General features: G+C 40.6%; 1 protein-coding gene across 5 annotated transcripts in view; it reads right to left on the bottom strand.

The window, feature by feature from the left end:
* The window catches only part of TRDMT1 (tRNA aspartic acid methyltransferase 1), a 60,443-nt gene extending 54,082 nt beyond the window's left edge, over positions 1 to 6,361 (bottom strand). For 2 of the 5 annotated variants that reach the window (XM_007196412.2, XM_028162439.2), the window contains exon 1: positions 6,257 to 6,361. In XM_007196412.2, the coding sequence (XP_007196474.3) occupies positions 6,257 to 6,320 (64 nt within the window). In that variant the 5' untranslated portion in view covers positions 6,321 to 6,361. Of the gene's footprint in view, positions 1 to 5,481; positions 5,558 to 5,665; positions 5,684 to 5,906; positions 5,989 to 6,256 lie in introns of those variants that run through there. The other 3 variants (XM_028162440.2, XM_057544326.1, XM_028162441.2) reach the window with 3 other exon arrangements.
* Positions 6,362 to 22,629: the final 16,268 nt, after the last annotated feature.

Below are 22,629 nucleotides of genomic sequence, written 5' to 3'. Positions count from 1 at the left end.
TGTTTCTTCCAAGTGAGTGGTTTCCATTCACTCTAAATTCCTCCCCTATCCTATCCTTTTGCTCTCTTCAGTGGACTTCTTCGTTGACTTCTCTAACTGGCTAATTTGGGAAGAATAAACTGGTCAGGGCTGCTCAGCTCCCCCCTCCTCTTGGGAATGCGCTACCCACAGCGAGCACACATTCTGCTTGCTTCTCCAGCTGTGCCCGGAAGGTAAGCTGCCGACTTCTCTGGCTGAACATGAGCTGACCCACTTGGCCTTCTCACTAAGCTACATGCTCCAACTCAGCCTTTATTAGTAATAAAAATCATATAGATTTTGATTTCCTATTTGCCTTATTCTTCTGTTTTGTTTCTCTTTTTGTTCAGAATTAAGAAGAGGGGTACTATTTATTGAGCTCCCTAAAAAAACCCAATAGATAGGTCCTAACACAGAGTAAATTGGTCATCTATTCATTAACATGGGAGAAGTAATTTGATGTGTGGAATATAGTACAGTAAGTCCCCTACATACGAACGAGTTCCATTCCGAGAGCACATTCGTAAGTCTAATTTGTTAGTAAGTCCAGCAAGGTTAGCCTAGGTACCCACCTAACACAATCGGCCATATGGTACTGTACTGTAATAGGTTTATAATACTTTTCACACAAATAATACATAACAAACAAACAAACACTAAAGAAAACATTTTTAATCTTACAGTACAGTTTCCATTGTTATCGCTTGGCACTTCTTAGCAGTATCAGCTACACCACCGCTGCTTTTACGCTTGCTTCCAGACATCCTGGGCTTGAAATAAAGATACGGCACTACTGTACTCTATACAGTACAGTACAGTAAAGTACACAAAAGCACAACCTCTTGTCGAGGATGCATGCACGTGACAATGTACGCCAGAGACGTGAACTAACTTACCTGATTGGACATGTGAATGCAAGTTCGCATCTTTGAAGGTTTGTAGGTAGAGGACTTACTGTAATAAATACTCTGCAGTGAAGTATGCATTCATTTTTCATCACATAAAAGAAAGGTAATTCTGTCATCCAATGGAAAGTTGGGATGCTCCTCTTTGAATACAAAAAATTCACTCTACATATTTCTTCCTTGAATTTCAAGTTCAGAGAAAAAACAATCTAATAACTCCCATAGATACCAAACAACAAATGATACATATTTTTAAACGGGACACATTTTTGCCTTGCTTTACTTTAAATCTGACAATAAGTCATACAAGAATAACTGTGGGAAAATAGGCATAAAGAGGACATTTTTACAACCTCAAAGGATAAATATAAAAGAAAAAAAGTTAAGCAGTTCAAATTTCAGCCCCTTACAACTCATGTTTCAAAACTACCCCTGGTGACATTCAGATCTACATTTCATCATAATGTACTTATCCCATTCGGTTATAAGTACACCAAATCACAAAGTAGTTTGGTAGAATCCCAAGTTGGAATATAAGTCATTGAGAAATAAAGACAAAAGAGATTCAGAAAATGAATAACTATAACAGGCCTATCCTTTTAACAGAAAATATTAAGGCTGGGTAATTCTTACTAAATATGAATAAGTATTATGTGGCTAAAACTCAAAACCAACACCTTGAAAGACCTTTCAAAATTATTTGGGAGGGCAAGACGTTTTGCTTTTAAGGCTGTCCCAGTAGTTGACTAGATATATAATAGTAATCAGCTAGAGCTTTCCTTTATTCACCACCTTAAACCACATTTTACTCTTTCCCTGATATTATATTTTATGAGAAAAGCAGATTCTTATTTGCTAACCATTCATATTTGCAGGTGTCCTTGCAGGTTCCACTGCTATTTAACTCATGAAACTACTACTTCCACTACTTTCTGAAAAATGTTTTCACTTGGAAGATTCTCTAGCCAAAACTCTACAGGCTATGCAGGCATAAATAATATCAAAGTGGTAATAAGTGGTTCCTGTACAGGGGCAAATATGTATTAAAGAATGCAATGACATTTACTATGCTTGTGGCCATCTAGAATCTTTGCCTACGTTTCCTGTTGTTCAAAATTCTGCCACTTTACGAGTCCCTTCTTCCCAAAACTGAAGCCAGAACTCACTCTCCCAGCTTCCTTAGTCTGGCAATGGGATCTAATGGCCACCAACCAACTGCATTCTCACATGACTTCAATTCAGAAATAGCAATGTAAGAAAGCAAATGAGAAAACTCATCTTTTTTGGTAAGAGAGGTGGTAAAGATGCCCCTTTCAGGGCAAAAGTGTGACAGCACTTCTAACCTCCAGTCCCCAGCATTCCTGGTGGAAGCTGTGATGTCAGTATGAGGACTCGTGGGGCCGTTGCCCGGAATGTGGTTTGAGTGGTACCCCCATTCTCTTGACCTGTTTGTTGGGTGTCCTGTAAATTCTGTGGGCTTCCAAATGCCCTTTAAAAAATTTTTTTCTGCTGATGTTAGCTAGAGAGTGGATTCTGTGGTTTGCAACTACGAATTTTGTATCATACAAAAATTTGGACTAAGCAAACTATGGTTTTACCAACGTGATGGTAGAGTGAATACCAATTCAATAACAAACTCAATAGTCCGCTACAGAGAACCTGTCACAAGTGTGCTTCTGTGCTAGAGGTGGTACAGGAACAAAGAAAAATACCACAGAACGAGGACTAAGTTAATACACGGACATGCAGATATAAAATAAAGTTAAAAGAAACTTAGAAGATACAGAAGCATCTATGTAGTTACTGCAACAATACAATAGCATATTGCATATACAGCTAAGGATGAAAAATGCTTATTGATGTATTAAAATGTCCATTGGGTTTGAAGAAAATCTGTCATGCTGCCAAAGAAATTAAATATACCTTTTATAACTACTAGAATTCAGTTATGTGAGAGAAAATATTTACAAATCATATACCTCATAAAAGATCAATATCCAGAATATATACAGAACTCATACAACAGAACAATAAAAAAGACCCAATTCCAAAATGAGCAAAGGACTTAGACATTTCTCCAAAGAAGATACACAAATGGCCACTAAGCACATGAAAAAATGTTCAACTTCCTTAGTTATTAGGGAAAATGGAAATCAAAACCACAATGGGATATTTTTTCACACCCATTAGGATGACTATTATCAAAAAAAAAAAAAAGGGAATAACAAGTCAAGAATGTGGAAATAAAGAAATTGGAACCTTCATACATTGCCCTTGGGAATATAAAATTGTGCAGCCACTAAAGAAGACAATTTAGTGGTTCTTCAAAAAGTTAAACACAGAGTTACCATATGATCCAGCAATTCTACTCCTCCGTATATATTCAAAAGAACTAAAAACAGGGACTCAGATACATACATATAAACCAATGTTCACAGCAGTATTATTCACAATAGCCAACAGGTGGAAACAGCCCATGGGCCCATCAACAGATGAATGGATAAGCAAAATATGGTATATGCATATAATGGAAAATTATTCAACCGTAAAAAGGAATGAAGTACTGATACATACTACAACATGGATGAACCTTGAAAACATCACACTAAGTGAAATAAGCCAGACACAAAAGGACAAATATTGTATAATTGCACTTATATAAGTTACCCAGTAAAGACAAATTAGTAGAAACAAAGCAGAATAGTGGTCACCGGGGGCTGGGGGAGAGGAGATGGGGAGCAGTTATTTAGAGTATAGAGTTTCTGTTTGGGATGATGAAAAAGTTCTGGAAACAGACAATAGTGATGATTGCTCAACACTGTGAATGTAGTACTTAAGCTACCGAATACACTTAAAAATGGTTAAAATGGCACATTTTGTTATGTATATTTTACTGCGGAAAAAATTCAGTCATAAACCTTATCTAGAAATTTGCCAGAATTTAAATTCAGTATTATTCCTGTTGGCTGCTTCTTATTATTTAAGATATAGATTCAATTAGTGGATCTAACTAGAAAAATGGCAACATAGCATCGTTAAGAGGTCGGGTTAAGAGACCTAGGTTACAGGGACTTCCCTGGTGGTCCAGTGGCTAAGACTCCGGCTTCAACTAAGATCCCACATGTCACGTGGGCAAAAAATTTAAAAACTTTTTTTTAATTAAAAAAAAAAAAAGAGACCTAGGTTACAATACTGGCAACACAGAGAAAGAAGACCTGCAAGCCTGGAAAAGAGAAGCAGGGGAGAGAGACGGTTGAAGAGGTGGACAGAAGCCAGATCTCACAGGCCTACTAAGAAGAGGGGGCTGTGATTCTAACCTCAGAGGGAAACCACTGAAGCAGAGGAGTGACACGATCCAGTTTACTGGGTAAGAGATCACTTCGTTGCTATGTGGAGAAAGGATGGAGTAGGAAAGCAGAGTGGAAGCAGCTGGGAAGGAAGCAGGGGAGCAGTTGGGAAACTGTTTTTAATAATTTAAGGAAAAGATGATATAGCTTAGATTCGGGATGGTAGCAGTAGTAATAGAAATATGTGTACAAATTCGGGTTGCATTGACTAGTAGGAGGGAAAATATCTAACTATTTCATTAACCCCCCCAAAAGATGCAGATTAAAATTATACAATTTCCCCTATCAAATTCACAAAGGTTAAAAATGGTAATACAAACCCTGAGGAATATGGAGTTTGAGGAGGCACTCAGAAACCTCTGAGAGGCAATTTGCTACATTATCAGAAGTCTTTAAAAATTCTCATAATTTTTGACTTAGTACCTAGCACAGTCTTTTATTAATTAATTTGACTTCTAGAAAACACACTGAAGAGAAAAAGGTTTATGAGAAAAGGTTTATGCTCAATAATTAATTGCAGCACATTTATACTTGCAAAAAAAATGGGGGGAAATATCAAACATTCAACACTTAAGGAGTAGCTGAATTATAGCCTGTGATAAAGCACTACGTAACTGTTAAAATCATGTTCATTAAGGGATTTCAAGATATGGAGAAAATGCTGACATTATACAATCCTAGAAAATTAACTAAGAGAGCAAATAATGTTAAAGTTTTGTTCTGTTTTCCTACTGGTAAATTTTGGTATAGGAACTGAACATAGCCACCAAATAATTGGTAGGCAATAAAAATTTAAGAATCACTAACCTCTTCTAAAATCAAAACTCAATATATATGCTCAGAAAATTTATGTGCTCAACTCATTACATACTGTCCGTATGTTACGGTATTAGTCTCTTGTTATCTTTGGTACTAAAAAAAAGGAAGCAGGGAAGTTTCAGTTTTGCCGTTGTCATAGTAATTTAAGAATAAACATGTGCGTTCCAAATCTATTTGTCACTCTATACCTCCAGGGCCTAGCACAGTACCTGGAACATAAGAGGAGCTCAATAAATATTTTTGAGTGAATATCACTGAAAATAAACCTTGCAGTTCCAACTTAGCACCAAAGAAAGCTAAAAACCTCAACATGGAAAAGGTACATAAAATCGTGACAATGTAATATTGTGAGTGGTTACAATGTACCAGGCATTATTAAAGGTTTTACCCACTTTTTCTTTAATCCTCATAATTCTCCATCTCTGAGTTACTTTTCACGTTGTAAAACCAGGAAACAGGCTCAAAAATGTTAAGGTCACACGGCAACTAAGTTTGAACTCAGGGCTTCTGGCGCCTAAATGTATCCAGACATGGAGTAACAAGACAACATGTTTCTTCTCAATGATCAGAACTGACCGGGATTTTTCTCCAGGATTCCCCTACAGTTCGGCTGAGTGTTTACTAACTTCTACGTGGCACTGTAGTTATACCTTTGAAGATTCGTCCCGCACCGGCAGAACCCAGCCCAGGGACCTCCCCTCCCCCGCTGTGACCTCCTCGAGGGTGAAGGACCGAGCTTCCACGCCGCTGGTGACAGCCATACCGAACTGGGGCTCGGCACAGGGCAGGGGGCTCACCCCTCCCCCTTTGGCGGTACCGTTTTGGTTTGACTTTACAGCCAAGCCTTGCGGATCAGGACTCACAAACTGGGTCCTGGTAGGTGCCCCGCCCGCCCTTCGGACCAGGCTCGAGGCGGGAGGAAGGGAGCGTCCGCCCGCAGGGGCGGCTGGGGCGCCGAGCCGACGGTTTCTATGACAACCGAGCAACTCCCCCGCCCACACACGCGCACACACACACACACACACACACACACACACACACACACACACACACACACAGAGTTTCCCCTGCAGTCTCCGCCCCTAGTGTCGCGCCGCTCCGCCCCTAGGAGCCCGAGCTCTGACCACCAACAACGCGCGAGGGAGGAGGCGGCCTGTGCCCTCTTACCTCTCAGCGCCTGGTGCATACCCCCAATGCCGCTGTACAGCTCCAGGACCCGCAGGGCCTCCATCCCCACGCCGCCGCCGCCGCCGCCGCCGCCGCCGCCGCCGCCGCCGCCGCCGCCGCCGCCGCCGCCGCCGCCGCCGCCGCCGCCGCCGCCGCCGCCGCCGCCGCCGCCGCCGCCGCCGCCGCCGCCGCCGCCGCCGCCGCCGCCTCGGAGCTAGGCCCGCCGGTCCCGTGGCTCCTCCTTCCCCCCGGCAGCGCGGCTCCCTCGCCTTTGGTTCCGCCGCTTTTCAGTACCCCCCGCCCCCTCCTCCTAAAAGCTCAGGCTCACGGCTTCACAGGACAGCGCGGGCCCCGGGGCTGGCAGAGGTTAGCGGGCGGACAAAGGGCAGAAAGCACCAAGGCCTCCCAAGTGAATGGCAGCCACTCCTTGGCCTGATTTACGCTCCATCTTCCTTTTAAGGTGTATTCAGGAGCCTTGGGAGGGAAAAAGAAAATCCTGGGCTCAGTAGAGGGGCAAAATCTGCCTTTGCCTCAAAGTGAATTAACACGGGTTAGAATCCAGAAAAACTTATTTTTCAGGCATGCTGCTTTTCTGTCCCTTGGAAGCCTAAAGCGTCCAAACCTTTCTTCCATTAGCCTTGAGCACGTACCACGTGCCTGGTGTTGGGCCCTAGCTTGAGTGATGGAGATAAATCAGCCTCTCGCCCAGAGAAGGTGCCAAGAGTTACAAGTGCAGAAATCAGCACACGTGCCCCAGAGATCCGGTGTGAGCTAACACAGAGGACGCCTGCTTAATTGTTAGCGAGGTTCGTTCTGTGTTAGCTTGGAAAATACCCCCAAGATAGGAGATGCTGTTCATAGAACTATTTAAGTTACCAAATGCAAGTTCATGTGCCTGACGCACAGTGAGGCCAAATGATACTGAAACGTCTGAGTTGGGAGCAGAGAAAGGTTTATTGCAGGGTGAAGCAAGAATAAGTAGCTCGTGCCCAAAAACCCAGACCACTCCAAAGGATTGTAGCAAAGCCTTTGTAAGGGCCAGGTGAGGGAGGGGTGTCCCAGGGTATGTGATCAGCTCGTGCACCGTTCTCTGATTGGTTGATGGTGATCAATCCTTAGGTGCCAGAAGGTCTGGAGCTAATGCTCATGATCATCAAGTAGTTAATTTCTTCCATTTGGTAGTGGTTTTAGCATCTGAAAAACTCAGGAAGTATGCATCACATACAAATTATCTAGGTACTTCAGAGAGGAACTAAAGCAGAAGCTATGGGGGAGGGGGTCTGTCCCAGGAAGACCCCATAGTGTCCTGCTCCGTTACAATTACGGCCCTCCAAGTGCTAGGGCCTTGCTTCTCCAAGATGATCCACTGACCAAATTGTTAGAAGCTGGATTACAAACTAAGAAAACGTGGTCATACCCAGGAGGAGAAATGGTCTCATTGTGAAGTGTTTTTCTATTGTTCCCGTTACCACCACACGTTCACTTTTTTTTTTTTGGCCTCTTGGTATGTGGGATCTTAGTTCCCCAACCAGGGTTCAAACCCAGGCCCCCTGCATTGGAAGCGCAGAGTCTTAACCACTGGACCACCAGGGAAGTCCCACACACGTTCACTTTTGTTAGGAGAAATTGAGGAGTACCGCTTGTAATAATAACTGATAGAAACATTCACATGTGCTAATGTAATGCTGTTAACAAATAAAAGTATGCCTACTGTGTCTCCGTTATGGAACTGACCCATTTTGATGTGTCCTGTGAAATTTTTTAACCGTAAATGTGTATTGGCCTTTGAATGTTTTTTTGTTTTAGGGGTCTTCTTTTGGCTGCATTGAGTCTTCGTTGCTGCGCACGGGCTTCCTCTAGTTGCAGTGAGCAGGGGCTACTCTTTGTTGTGGTGCATGTGCTTCAGTAGTTGTGGCACGTGAGCTCAGCAGTTGTGGCGCACGGACTTAGTTGCTCCAGGAATGTGGGATCTTCCCAGACCAGGGCTCGAACCCGTGTCTCCTGCATTGGCAGGTGGATTCTTAACCACTGCGCCACCGGGGAAGTCCCAGGCCATTCTTCATTCCCTGGTGAAACATGATGTGGGCTCCTATACTGGACTGCCTACAGGAAGAGAATAGCCTGCTTATGCCAGTTTGAGTAATGAATAAATTACACTCTGATTTTACACAGAAAAAGAATGGTCTTTATGAACTGCATGGAAAATTAAAAAGTAGTCAAACGGAAATAAATTGTTAATAAATGCCCTCAAGAGAAGAAATCATATTCAGAAGAAATTTGAATTGGAAAGACCCAGAGAGCTCATCTACCACATGTGATGATTCCAGACGCTTATTCCAGAATGCCTTTTACCAGTTTCTGATCCTCCAGCACGAAGATTGTGAGCTACTAATGAGGGACACCGCGTACTTCACAGGATAAGGTGTTTGGAGTTGAAGAGCTTGAATTATTAGAAAAACCTTCTTTATAGTCACCTAAAATCCAGTTCCTTTTAGATTTGCCCTCTGCGTTGATTTTGAAGAACTATCCCTCTTCCGTAATGAATTGCATTGTGGTTAAGACTATATGCTTGAAAGCCAAAGAGTGTAGATAAGAAATCATAGCTCTGCCTCTTCCTAACTGTGTGACTTTGGGAAAGTCACTTAACCTCTCTGAGCCTAAGAGCACATCTAAGATGTGTGAAAATAGAACATGCAACTGCTATGGGGATTCAATGAGTTAAGAGCACTTTTCCCAGTACCTGGAACAATATAAATGTATATATGATAAATGGTATCTATATAATGACATTCTCTAAGGGATGCATTCTCAGTCCCTTCAACTGGGTCCTATGGCATGCCTCTGACCCCAAAGTCAATCACACTCCACTTTGGTGATGCCTGTTTTAGGAGCCATAAGTGAACACGGGGCCCAAACAAGGTCACATCAGCAAGTAGAGTGGTCCAGATGGACACAGACATCTAAGGGCTCTAGGGGAGCTTATGGGAGGCATCCTGGGGTGGCCAGGGCTTGGAGCAGTGTGAAGTAAAGGCTGGATTCGGAAAGCCATAGCCATGACTGAGGGGCTGCTGAGCAAAGAAGAAGCATAGGAAGTCAGAAGGCAGCAGTACACATAATGAGAGACTCCCTCTTAGCTCTTAACTCCCAGAAAGACCATGGCAGCTGTGAAGGTGTGTCTACACATCTGGCAATCTCAGGAAAAAAATTGCTAAAGTGACCTCACCCAGGATTCATGAGCAGGTGAGACCTGGGATGGAGGTGACGGGAAACTTATTATTACCATCCGATCATTTATTGATTCTTTTATGTGCCAGGCACTGAAGAAACTTTTAATTAAAAAATGTTAAGCGTAAAAATCTGCCATCTATTTCTGACCATAAAAATGCCAACAATAAAAAACAATTTAATACCTTCTTCTCTCTAAGCATAGGACTATTTTACCAATTTCATTGAGCTACACTGGCCAGTAGGGTAGCCATTTGCCACATCTGTTGACTTACGTTTAAATTAATTAACATTAAATACTTAGTTCATTAGTCACTTGAGGCACATTTCAAGTAGCACATGCGGCTGGTGGCTCAGCAAAAAGAGACCATTTCTGTCGTCACAGAAAGTTCTCTTGGACAGAACTGCTCAAGAGTGATAGTCTCTTGAAGTTATGACATTCATGGGTAGCCCACCAATAAATGGACAGTGTTGAAATGTGCAGCAATCACTTAATTACTGCATACTGAACACTGATTTAAATAAGTGCCCTAAAATATGGAGTAAAAGGAACGCAAGGAAAAGCAAACCGTGTAGCCAAACATTCATCTTCTTTCTCTGGGGTCCAGACACCTTATTCATAGACTGTCACAAAGGAAAAGAAACAGGAAATAGCAGATGTGTCCTATCAATGACATCATAAATTTCTAAGAGAAGAAGTACAGATGGAAAAATATGAACTTCCTGGAGTCTGGAAGGAATAGTACTTTTCTGCTCTGAAGAATATTCTAGTGACTTCGGATTGTAAACACTATCTTACACTTACCTCAGAAGAAGAAAAAGAAAAAATGGTTTTTTAAATTGGAATCAAGAGGAAATTTCATGTTAGATTTTTTTTGCTGAAAAGCATAGAAACCACGCAGTGTGCCTTATAGCTTTGCCATTTCCAAGGACTCAGTCATAGATTCTGACCTGGATTTTTCTCTTTGAGGCTCTTTCTGAAATTTCGAATCAAACAATGTTTTGCAGCAAATTTTAAAGATTACATTTTAATTAAAGACAGTGAGATTCTATATCTTTAAAACTGCTTTCGGGCTTCCCTGGTGGCGCGGTGGTTGAGAATCTGCTTGCTAATGCAGGGGACACGGGTTCGAGCCCTGGTCTGGGAAGATCCCACATGCCGCGGAGCAACTAGGCCCGTGAGCCACAATTACTGAGCCTGCGCGTCTGGAGCCTGTGCTCCGCAACAAGAGAGGCCGCGATAATGAGAGGCCCGCGCACCGCGATGAAGAGTGGCCCCCGCTTCCCACAACTAGAGAAAGCCCACGCACAGAAACGAAGACCCAACACAGCCAAAAATAAAAATAAATTAATTTTAAAAAACTGCTTTCATATGCTCATGGAAAGTTAGAGCAGGAAGGAACCTTAAGGACTATTTGGTCCAGTGTTTTTCCAACTGTTTTTAGATGTAGAATCTTTTGTTCAAACAAAATCTGATTTAGAATCAGGGCAGGGACTTCCCTGGCGGTCCAGTGGTTAAGACTCTGCGCTTCCACTGCAGGGAGTTTGGGGTTCTATCTCTGGTCAGGGAAGTAAGATCCCACATGCCACGTGGCACGGGCAAAAAATTAAAAAAAAAAAAAAAAAAAAAGTATAGAATCAGGGCAGAGAGGGAGAGGTAGAGTGAGGGTGCACACACACAAACACACACACACACACACACAGCTGTCCTCTTGTCCAAGCATGGATAATCAGCAGCCCAGAATCACCTCTCCTACTGCCATTGGTCTCCGTAGCTGCGTCTAAGTAACCCGGTGGGACATGGATTGTAAACCATTGATTTCATCCAACCTCAGTTTGAGAGATGAAGACACAGAGATCCAGAGGGATTAGGTAACTTGCCCAGGCCCGCAGGTAGGTGGAGAACAGGGAATTCCAACTCACTGGAAAGTCCATAACTTAGTACAAAAGATACTTCATCGGCTCTGCTGTCCCATGCCTGCTGGGCCCCTATCCCCAGATGAAAAGCCCAGGGGTCCAAACAAAAGCAGCCCTAGTCACCAGAATATGGTGCTTCCTGAGAACAGGTTGGCCTGAGGAATAGAGGCAACTTTGGAGAATTGTGAAGTGAACCTGAACCCATACAGCAATGCATGTTCTAAAGGTCAGGCAAAAAGGGTAATTTTGCTTCACCAAAGAGAATCAACCTCAAAGACTAATTACTAACATTTATAATAGATTCTCTGCCCAGTCACTCCTGCAAAGGCAGCTTGATACAGGGTAAGGAACATGGTCCTTAAAATAAACTGGTTAAAATCTACAAGATGAAGGTCCAGTTAGGAAAGCCACGACAGTGCCCTGCTCACTCCACACAGCCTGCTGGGTCTCCAAAATGGCAGTCTACAACTCTCTTGTGCTCTGCCTTTGATCTGACCAGGAATTGCTGTAAAATTTCTTATAAATAAATACTAATATCGAAAAAAAAAAAAATAAAAAAATAAACTGGTTAAAATTGGAAACAAACCAAATGTGCCTCAAGTAACAAATGAATAAACAAATGGTATAACTATACAAAGGAATACTACTCAGCCATAAAAAGAAATACTGATATACTTGAAGCATAGATGATTCTGAAATGAATAATGCAAGAGAAAGAAGCCAGACACGCAGAACTACATGCTATATGACAAAGACAAAACTAATGTCATGGAAAGATCAGGAGTTTCCTGGGGCCAGCACAAAGGAGAGGCTGAATGCAAAGGGTCATAGGAGGATTTTTTGGGATGATACAAAGAGCTTTATTTTTTTTTTTCCGATGTGGACCATTTTTTAAAGTCTTTATTGCATTTGTTACAATATTGCTTCTGTTATATGTTTTGGTTTTTTGGCCGCGAGGCATGTGGGATCTTAGCTCCCCAACGAGGGATCAAACCCACAGCCCCGGCACTGGAAGGTGAAGTTGTAACCACTGAACCACCAGGGAAGTCCCCAAGCTTTATGTTTTGATCGTGGTAATGCTTACTTAGCCGTATACACTTGTCAAAATTATACATTAGAATTGATTAATTTTATTGCACAATTATACATCAATAAATCTTATTATTTTTATTAATTAATTAATTTTTATTTTTGGCTGTGTTGGGTCTTCATTGCTGCACGGCTTTCTCCAGTTGCGGCGAGCGGGGGCCACTCTTCATCGCGGAGCGCGGGCCTCTCACTGTCGCGGCCTCTCTTGTTGCGGAGCACAGACTCCAGACGCGCAGGCTCAGTAGTTGTGGCGCACGGGCTTAGTTGCTCCGCGGCATGTGGGATCTTCCTGGACCAGGGCTCGAACTCGTGTCCCCTGCATTGGCAGGTGGATTCTTAACCACTGAGTCAACAGGGAGGTTCCAAAGCTTATTTTTTAAAAATAAACAAATTGGTTAATATGAATCCTGACTCTAATACTCACTTTCTTCCTCTATGAAAGAAGGGTAATATTTGCTAGCAAGGTAGTCGTCTGTATCCAATCGATTATTAATTTGTATATATATATACATATGTGTGTGTGTGTGTGTGTGTATATATATATATATATATATAAGGGAGAGAGAAATGCAGTAATATGCCTAGAACAATAGATACTGATTTCCTTCCACTTTGTTCTGTTTGAGCTTTGTTCAGTTAACAGCTGAACCACAAATTATAATGTAAGGTATAACCCATTCTTTTCTAACAATTACATAGAGAGAATTATTTTCCTAGTGTGTTTCCAAAAGTTATATTACCAGGAGACTAGTTTGCATATTATCCAACAAGATGTCTTTATTGTTTTCTTTTATAGCCTTCAATGAATAGAGGAGATAAAAATGTAATGCCTTTGAGAGCTGTTATTACTTTGCTCCTTTTCTCTAGTAATTTACCTGAATATCCAGAACTGTCTGAGGTAACCAAATCACACAAACCAAAAGTATCAGGAAGAGGAAAAGGGAAAAGACATACACACGCAGGCACACCTGCATGCACACACACACACACACTCCATAAAAGCCCTTATTATTCTTCATAGTCTTTTTTTCAAAAGTTGCTACAATTATCAGTACTGACAAACTAAAAGCCAGAGAAGAATTATATACAAGGATTTTTCATTTTACCCTTGCTAGTTAGGTAGTGGTTTAGATGCACGACAGAACTTAGAATCATTCTCATATGATCCAATAGTGATAAAAATAAATGAAATATAACAGTCCCATAATACTGCACTTACTATATTTATTCACTGTATAAGGAAAAAAACCAACTTCGTATTTATTTAAAATTGTTAAAATTGACTTTACTAGCTTTCAAAGTCACTTCCATAAATATTATACAACACAAGCCCAACTTATCCCCCAAACTTTCTATTCACACTTGGGATGCACCAGAGGCCATTAACCCTTGCATTCTAGAGTTAAACTGATTCCTGCAGATCAAGACTATTAGTGTTTCATTTCCATTTAAGGTAATTACTGCTAAGTTAAAATACAGTACAAGTCCCAAAGGGATTTGCTCTATGTTTAGTCATTCAGAGAATAGGAATGACTGAAATAGACTATATTTCAGTAGATGGTGAAAGTATGTTTTAATAATAGGATAACATCAATAATACATCATAATATAGGCTTATAAGTTTCAAAGAACTTTATGAATGTTTAAAATGCTTATTAATCTATTTTAGACCTATCAGATTTTCTTTTTTAATATTCTGCTTTATTACAAAGAATAAAAAGGAGAAAACTTCACATGATTTGCTCAGTGTCACATAAAACAATATTCTCTGGGTTAACAGATTAATTTACAAATCACAGAGGCACATTTTTAAAGGAAGAGAAATTAGAAGATAGTAAGAGTATTTTTAAAAAATGTCCGGAAGGCATCAAATAATAAATAAGAGAGTTGGCATATTTTGAGGGAAAAATTCACATTAGCCCTTAAAAATCATTCTGGTTAGGAAAGAATGTCTGGAATCTACATGTCATATCTTTTTTCACTCCGTTCATTTTAGGTTCAAATCCTAGAATAGGGTGGGAAAAGAATGCAACAAAGAGCAGTCTTTATATATCCTTGTAGAGTTCACAGTTTTAAAATCCAAAAGCTTCAAATTGCAGTTTCACCAAAATACTTGTTCCCTATAGAGATGAGACATTATTATTTGGAAAATAAATTTTTGTTTATCACCGAAAGTGAAAGAGACCTGATAAACATACATTAGAAATACCCAGAGAGTGACTTACTTCCCTGGTGGCGCAGAGGTTAAGAATCTGCCTCCCAATGCAGGGGGCACGGGTTCGAGCCCAGGTCTGGGAAGATCCCACATGCCGCGGAGCAACTAAGCCCATGCGCCACAACTACTGAGCCTGCGCTCTAGAGCCCGCGAGCCACAACTACTGAGCCCATGTGCCACAACTACTGAAGCCCGCATGCCTAGAGCCCGTGCTCCGCAACAAGAGAAGCCACCGCAGTGAGAAGCACGCGCACCACAACAAAGAGTAGTCCCTGCTTGCTGCAACTAGAGAAAGCCCGTGTGCAGTAACGAAGACCCAACGCAGCCAAAAATAAATAAAATATTTAAACCATAATTGGGAAAATAGGGAAATAAATATATATAAAAAGAAGGAAAGAACTATGGCTGATATTTTGATGTTTCTCCTGCTAGTCTTTGCACAAATTATATTTTACCAAAATCATAATTTTATCGCATATGTATTTTTTAAAATTTATTTATTTATTTTGGCTGCATTAGGTCTTCGTTGCTGTGTGCGGCCTTTCTCTAGTTGCGGCGAGCAGAGGCTACTCTTCGTTGTGGTGCGAGGGCTTCTCATTGCGGTGGCTTCTCGTGTTGCAGAGCATGGGCTCTAGGCGCACGGGCTTCAGTAATTGTAGCACTCGGGCTCAGTAGTTGTGGCGCACAGGCTTAGTTGCTCTATGGCATGTGGGATCTTCCCAGACCAGGGCTCGAACCCGTGTCCCCTGCATTGGCAGGCGGATTCTTAACCACTGCACCACCAGGGAAGCCCCTCGCATATGTATTTTATACCCTGATTGTTTTCACCTAACGTTTTATCATTACCAATTCTGCACTTCATTATATATATCAAAAGATATACATTTTTAAGTGTGATCTCTATTTTTTCTGAATTTTAGAAATTTTAGAAATAATACACACTAATTTTGAGGGGTAAAACAAATTACAAAAGTATAAAAAGGAAATAAGATACATCCTTCTATAAAACCTTGATTCCATCCTTACCCCTAAAACACAACCACTTTTAACACTTTACTGAATATCTTTCCTGCCTTAACAATACACAAATACATAAACAATAATTTATTTTTCCATTCTCTCAGTATTGAACACTTAAGAGGTTTTAGTTTTTCACATCAATAGTGAGTGTAATGTATATTCTTGCATATTAATATTCAAATACTCTCTTATTATGTTTACCAGATCGAGTCTAAAATGGGGTTACTGGGTAAAAAGTTTATAATTATAACCTAAGTCCTTTATGCAGATGGTCAAAAGTCATCTCCAAAAAAGACTGCAGAGCCCATATTCCCATCAGCAGTGGCTGGAACGCTCTCCTGTTGTATCCTTATGAAGTGTTGCCATTTGTAACCTTTGTCAATCTTGTAGGTCACAAATGAGTATGGTATTTTTATTTTCCCTTTTTTTGATTAACATAAAAACCTAAATTTGTATATGTTTAGGGTTAAGTATACATTTATTAGTCATCTGTAATTTTTTCTCTTGTCAATTATTTGTGACATTTGTCCTTTTTCTACTGGGTTAATATGCATTTTTTATTGAATTATCACAAATATTATTTTTGTTGTTAGTTCTAAAGCTATCAGCCACATGTATTACAAAAACACTTCCCAGTTCTACATTTTCCATTTAATTTGGTTTATAATATCTTATGACACAAAAGTACTTAATTTTCTGCAGCCAAATACTCATATTTTTCCTTTGTGACTTACCCTGTATCTTTTTAGGCTTAGAGAGTCCTTTACTTAGAAAAAAATAAGCTAAATTCACCTCCATGTTCTTCCTTTCCTTATGTTTCAGTTTTAAACTTTATTTTGATATAGTATGCAAGGTGAGGATTTTTTTTTTTTTTTACACAAACGTTCATAGAAGCTTTATTTGTAACAGCCAACAACTGGAAACAACCAGATGTCCTTAAACAAGTGAATGGATAAACAAGTTGTGGTACATCTGTTCATTAAAATATTACTCAGCAATAAAAAGTGATGAACTATTGATTAACACAAAAACATGGATGAGTCTCAAAGAAAGGATGTTCAGTGAAAGTAACCAGGCAAGAAAAGAGTATATACTGTATAATTCCATGTTTATAAAATTATAGAAAACACAAATCATCTATAGTAACGAAAAGTAGATTAAGGCTTCCTTTGGGGATGCAGAGGGGAGGGGTAGAGAGGAGACACTATAAAGAGGCAAGAGGAAATTGGGGGTGGGTGATGGATATATTCATTACTTTTAATGTGATGATAGTTTCACAGGTGTATAAATAGGTCAAGACTCATCAAATTAAGTATGTACTGTTTATTGTATGTCAGTTATACCTCGATAAAGCTATAAAAAAATTTTAAATTGAGCAAAGGCCTTATGGGAAAACAGTCATTGTGGTTTTAGAAAATTACAATTAGATATTAAGAAGTAAAATGGGAATACTCTGATTTTAGAAGCACAAGTTAGAGGTTGAGAAGAGTGACCCTTTAGAAGAAGGCAAAATATAAGAAAAAAGTCTAATAATCAAGACTGTCCGATGATAAAATAAAATGGCCACAGAGGTAGTAAGTTCCCAGTCCCGGAAGTATTAATCTGATGACCATTTGAACAATCCTAAAAATAGATGCTTGCCTTGGTCAGGCAATTATCTTATACGACTCCTCAGATTCTTTTAAACTCTAAAGTCACCCATTCACTGAGACAACACTGGCAGGATATACTTGCTGGTAGCAAACTCCCTGTTACTGATGCTCATGAAAACAACCATGAGGAATTTTCCACGAGAAAGAAAGAAGTGAAAATAATTCAAAGCACTAGGACTTCAAAGAAGTAAAGTTGAAAGGAAATCAGTTCTTCAGATATAGAAATCACAAGCGAGTACAAAGAGAACAGTGAGTGACGGAACTTTGGGGAGGGGGTGGTTGGGTGGCAGACAGTCTGGGTGTGAGAATATTTGGGAGGAGGGGGTCAGCAGTGGGGGAGTCTAGAAAACCTAATGTGTTGGTATAAGAAACTGAGAACCGGTGGTCTCAGCAGGGATTGGAAGACTGGGGTCTAGGGATGTTTTATCACAGATGCTGTTGGACTTAATCTGGAATAATCGTCTGAAGAACAAAATATACCACCATGTTCAAAAACTTCCAAGAGCTTCCTTTTGTACTTAGAATACCATTAAAATTCTTTAGCAGGGTTACATAGGTACTGCTAAGTGAAAATAGCAAGATGCAGGGAAATGTACAACAAAAACGGAATAGCATTAAAAACAAAAACAATAAAAACTTCTTGTATGTACGTGTATTCTATATGAGCCTTTTACACAAGGGCATCACTCTCAATGACGGCACTAAATTAAAACTTCTCCTAAAGCCTGTCCCCGGTCCCCCACAAGCCCCACTCTGGCATATGGTGCTGCTCCGAGGGGAGACACGGATAATTGCTGGAAGCAGAGGGCGTCCAGTGAGGAGCAGCTGTGATCCCCACCAGCCACCTGGATGAAGCAATTAAATGATCCAGTGAGTGAAGAGTAACAAGACGCCAAAGGGATGAAAATTGACTTGGGTAAAGGGAAAATGAGGTCAATTTCCTCACTCCTGAAAACCAAGGTGAATGTTAAGGGCAGACCCTTCTCAAGGTGAGGTTTTTAAACCCAACTTTCCTCTAAAAATCTAGTTTCCCCTTTCACATTGGCTTTTAATACTTCCGGTTCTACACACTATGTTCTAATTTAGTGTGATCTGCATTGGGGCGGGGTATCCCTTGGAAAAGTCTGCTGGGGAACCACACGTTTAATTACTCAAGCTTCATAATACATTCTCACATCTGGTGGGAAGCGTCACAATTCCTCTACTTTGGAAAACATTTCTTAGCTATGCCTTCCCGTTCTTAGCTCCTTTCAATATTTTCCCAAGATCTGGTACCGGTTATCCTCTGAGTTCCTTTCCGTGAGAAGAGCAGAAGAGATCAAAACCCAGCGCCTAGAGGACATGTTAGATTTTCCCACATACCTTGCGGCTGTGGGTAGTGTGATACCAGGGACCGTTTCTACCCTTTCAGCTTTAGAGGGGGGCTTTTTAAAGTCATAAGTCCCTTTTGATGCTTCCAATTCTATAACACCCTTTTAAACCTTGCTTTATCTAATGTAGCACTTATTACGCACTTCCCCCCTTTTCAGACCTACCGGTACACCATCTTTTCACCAACCTTGATGCACCATGCTATGTGTTTAAATGCTAAATCCTGCTTACATGGGTGTTAATGGGTGTTGCACAAAATTTAGAAGAATCCATCTCCCTCTCTCTCTCTCTCTCTTTCTGTCTCTCTTTTCCTTTTGGACTCTTGCCCCCATATCCTCAAGTTGGCTCAGAGTTGACTGGTCCACAGAATCTTTCCAGGTATTTTCATCTCTTTGGAGCACATCACCCGCTATCAGCAAAGAAAAGGAAAGGAGAAGCGTGGAGGGGAGGGAAGACAAAATGAGAGGAGAGAAAAGAAAAAAAATCACTAAAGTGTAAGGCCCCTGGCCTCACTAATATTGTCCCCATATACTTATAATAAAAATGTAATAAAACAGAAAATATTTCAAGACTTAAAATCTTTCTCTCGTTTTTCCTAATTAGGAACCAAAATACAGACTTTGCTTTATTTTTCAATTCAAATTAATGCCACGGTTTTTATTATTGTTATTATTTATTTTTAATTAAGGGCAATTTTAGTACTAAATTCGAATATTTCAGGAGTCCCCTGGGTGGATGGATGCATAGATAGGTATTTTATTATCTCACGATTTGACTACCCTAAATCTGCCATGCCAATCAAGCATAGTTTAAAAAACAACCAAATTGACATCAAGAATTATTAGAGGGCTTCCCTGGTGGCGCAGTGGTTGAGAATCTGCCTGCCATTGCAGGGGACACGGGTTCGAGCCCTGGGCTGGGAAGGTCCCACATGCCGCGGAGCAACTAGCCCCGTGAGCCACAACTACTGAGCCTGCGCGTCTGGAGCCTGTGCTCCGCAACGAGAGGCCGCGACAGTGAGAGGCCAGCGCACCGCGATGAAGCGTGGCCCCCACTTGCCGCAACTAGAGAAAGCCCTTGCACAGAAATGAAGACCCAACACAGCCAAAAATAAATAAATAAATAAATTTATTAAAAAAAAAAAGAATTAGTAGAGAAATGTATAATATGTCAAGTTTTAAAATTCTCAGCAAGTTTTGATAGGTCTGTATAGTTTTCACAATAGTATCTAGGATCTACAAAAACAAGCACAGGAGGCTTCCATGGCATTCCAATGACAAGCCCATATCCATATTATACTCAGATACCCATCTCCAAAACTATCACAAGGCAGTCACAGACATTTTTGGCATGAGCTCAGAGTTGTATATATCTATACACATTTATTTATGTGTGTTTTCACATTTTAAAAAGTTATGCCTAAAATGCAAAAAAAAAAATTTAAACACAATACATAATATTTTTGTTTAATTTGTCTTGAGACAAGTTTATTTTAACACACATGGTAGTCTAGGATCATCTTACAACTGATGAAAGTTAACCATTTTTTAACTTCATGGGAACACTATTTTTAAACACATTTTATCTCCCAAAGTAATAACATAAATAAGTCCCAAGTGCAATGTCAGTTGCTTTAACAAAAACACAACCACAACCAAAAAAACTGCCTATGAGGAAAAACCACTACTCACATTTACAGCTTTACTTTGTGATTAGGGTGGGCATTCATGAGGCTCCCAATTACAACACCTGCATGTGTAAACCATCCTTTCCTCTGCAGCACCAGCAACTTTGGGGTGATAGTCTGTGAAATCAAAGCATTCCCAAAGTGGTCCTCTCCCCTTTTACCTTGAATAGGAGTTAAAGTGCAAGTTTTGACTAAAGTATTGAACACTAGACACTATGTTCCAAAGTGAAATACAACGGTATAAAGCAACATTTTCAAAGGAAGCATGCCAGGAAGGTTATGTAACTCTTATAACCATTTATCCATGTCAAAGGCAAAAAGAGTTGGAGATTTTTGAAGATGAAGGTTTTTGGATCAAGTTGCCAGCATGCTGTGTGAATCTGACCAGAAGATCTATGGGGTTGTTTGCTTACTGTAAGTGTAAGGCAAAGAGCTTCAAAGGGCTACCCAGGGATTGAAAATTGTGTCCTCATTACCCTCTGAGCTTTTGAAGGTAAAGTATTTCCCTTGGACCAGATCTGAGCCATGCAAGATAGCACTAGCTGTCTTAGATCCTGTTCAGGATCATCCGCTGGAAAGTAGGTACCATAGCAAAAAGCAGCAAGGGGTGTACTTCAGAATGACTCCTTGAGGCTGTGGATGACCAAATACAAATGCACTTCTGCAGGTCAAGGGAGCTTTGGGAAACAAAGAAGCACCTGCTAGAAGAAGGGCCAGTTTTAAACACAGGCCAAATGGAGAGGGCCAGTTTTAAGTACTGGATCATCAACAGTCCTTGTCAAGTAAGAACTTTCTTATCTCCCCAACCTTTTCTCTGCTATGAGCTCTAACCCTAGAGCAGCAAGAAACTTCAGTTACCAAGACGGAGAAGAAGTAGGAGCACTTCAGAGAGAGAGAGAGAGGGAGAAGGAGAGGGAAAGGGAAGGAGGGAGAGGGAGAGGGGGAGGGGGAGGGGGAGGGGGAGAGAGAGAGAGAGGGAGAGAGAAAGAGAGAGAGGGAGGGAGAGAGAGAGAGAGACCAGGACTCCCATTTCCTACAGCTCTTTGCCTCTGCATGCTCATGCTGGGAAAGGGAAGACATGTAACTTTCAAGCAAGATTGTGATTTTGTTTGTTACAGGAACGTGGACATTACAAATGACTATGGTTAATTTTCTCATTGGAAGCAACTGGGAAGTCTTTGATTTTCAAAAGTCGTGGGAATTGCTTGGATTGTCATTTGCACGACGATCAGACCATTTTCAAAGCTGTCCCCCTTGTCTTTTTATTCCCTCCTGCCCTTGACTTTCACACACAACCTTTCTTCCTCTTCTTCATGCTACAGTTTAATAATGATAATCACAACAGCCCACATTACTGAATGCTTACTCTGTGCCAGGCACTCTGCTGTGTATTTTATACATACATTTCCCATTTCATCTTCACACGAATCTGTATTATTACCCCCCCTATTTTACATATGAGGAAACTGAGGTTTATCCATGGTTGCAAGTAAGTAGAGGATTGGGAATTTACCCAGGTAGCCTGACTTGAAAACAATGAATAAATATGTAGTCTCTCAGTTCAAAGGATAAAAAATACCAGGCTTGCTTTCTTTAATAAAACATATGTGGATCTCTCCCCACTTCATGAGAAAATGGGAACATTCCATTGAAGGAGAAGTAGTAGAAAAGTAAACATAGCTATTTTTTGTAATCATAAAATCCGCTGATGTACACACTTATTCCAAACTCCTGGATGATATCATTATGTCAACAATCACAAAGCTTTCTCAATCTGGACATGAAATAACCACAATCAAAACAACAATACCTAAAATTTGTAATGTTTGAGCTTTAAAACTGCCTTTTCATATTTTAATCTAATTTTCTTCTCACAACAATCCTGTGAGTAGGTATCATGAATACTGTGTTTTCCATGAGGAAATGAAGATCAAAGCTTTTAAAAACTGTGATTTATTTAACACCAAAAATGAATACATGAGAGTCAAGACTAAAGGGAGTACATATCAGGGACCTCCCTGGTGGTCCAGTGGGGAAGACTCGAGCTCACAATGCAGGGGGCCGGGGTTCGATCCCTGATCGGGGAACTAGATCCCGCATGCCGCAACTAAGACCCGGTGCAGCCTAAATAAATAAGTAAATAAAAAGGGGGAGCACATATCAAAGGGAAGTTGACATATCAACTCATAGTTGCATC

Source organism: Balaenoptera acutorostrata, chromosome 3 (genome assembly GCF_949987535.1).
Source record: "Balaenoptera acutorostrata chromosome 3, mBalAcu1.1, whole genome shotgun sequence".
Lineage (NCBI taxonomy): Eukaryota > Metazoa > Chordata > Mammalia > Artiodactyla > Balaenopteridae > Balaenoptera > Balaenoptera acutorostrata.
Note: the sequence above shows the minus strand (reverse complement) of the source record. Positions and strands in the feature narration are given on the sequence as shown.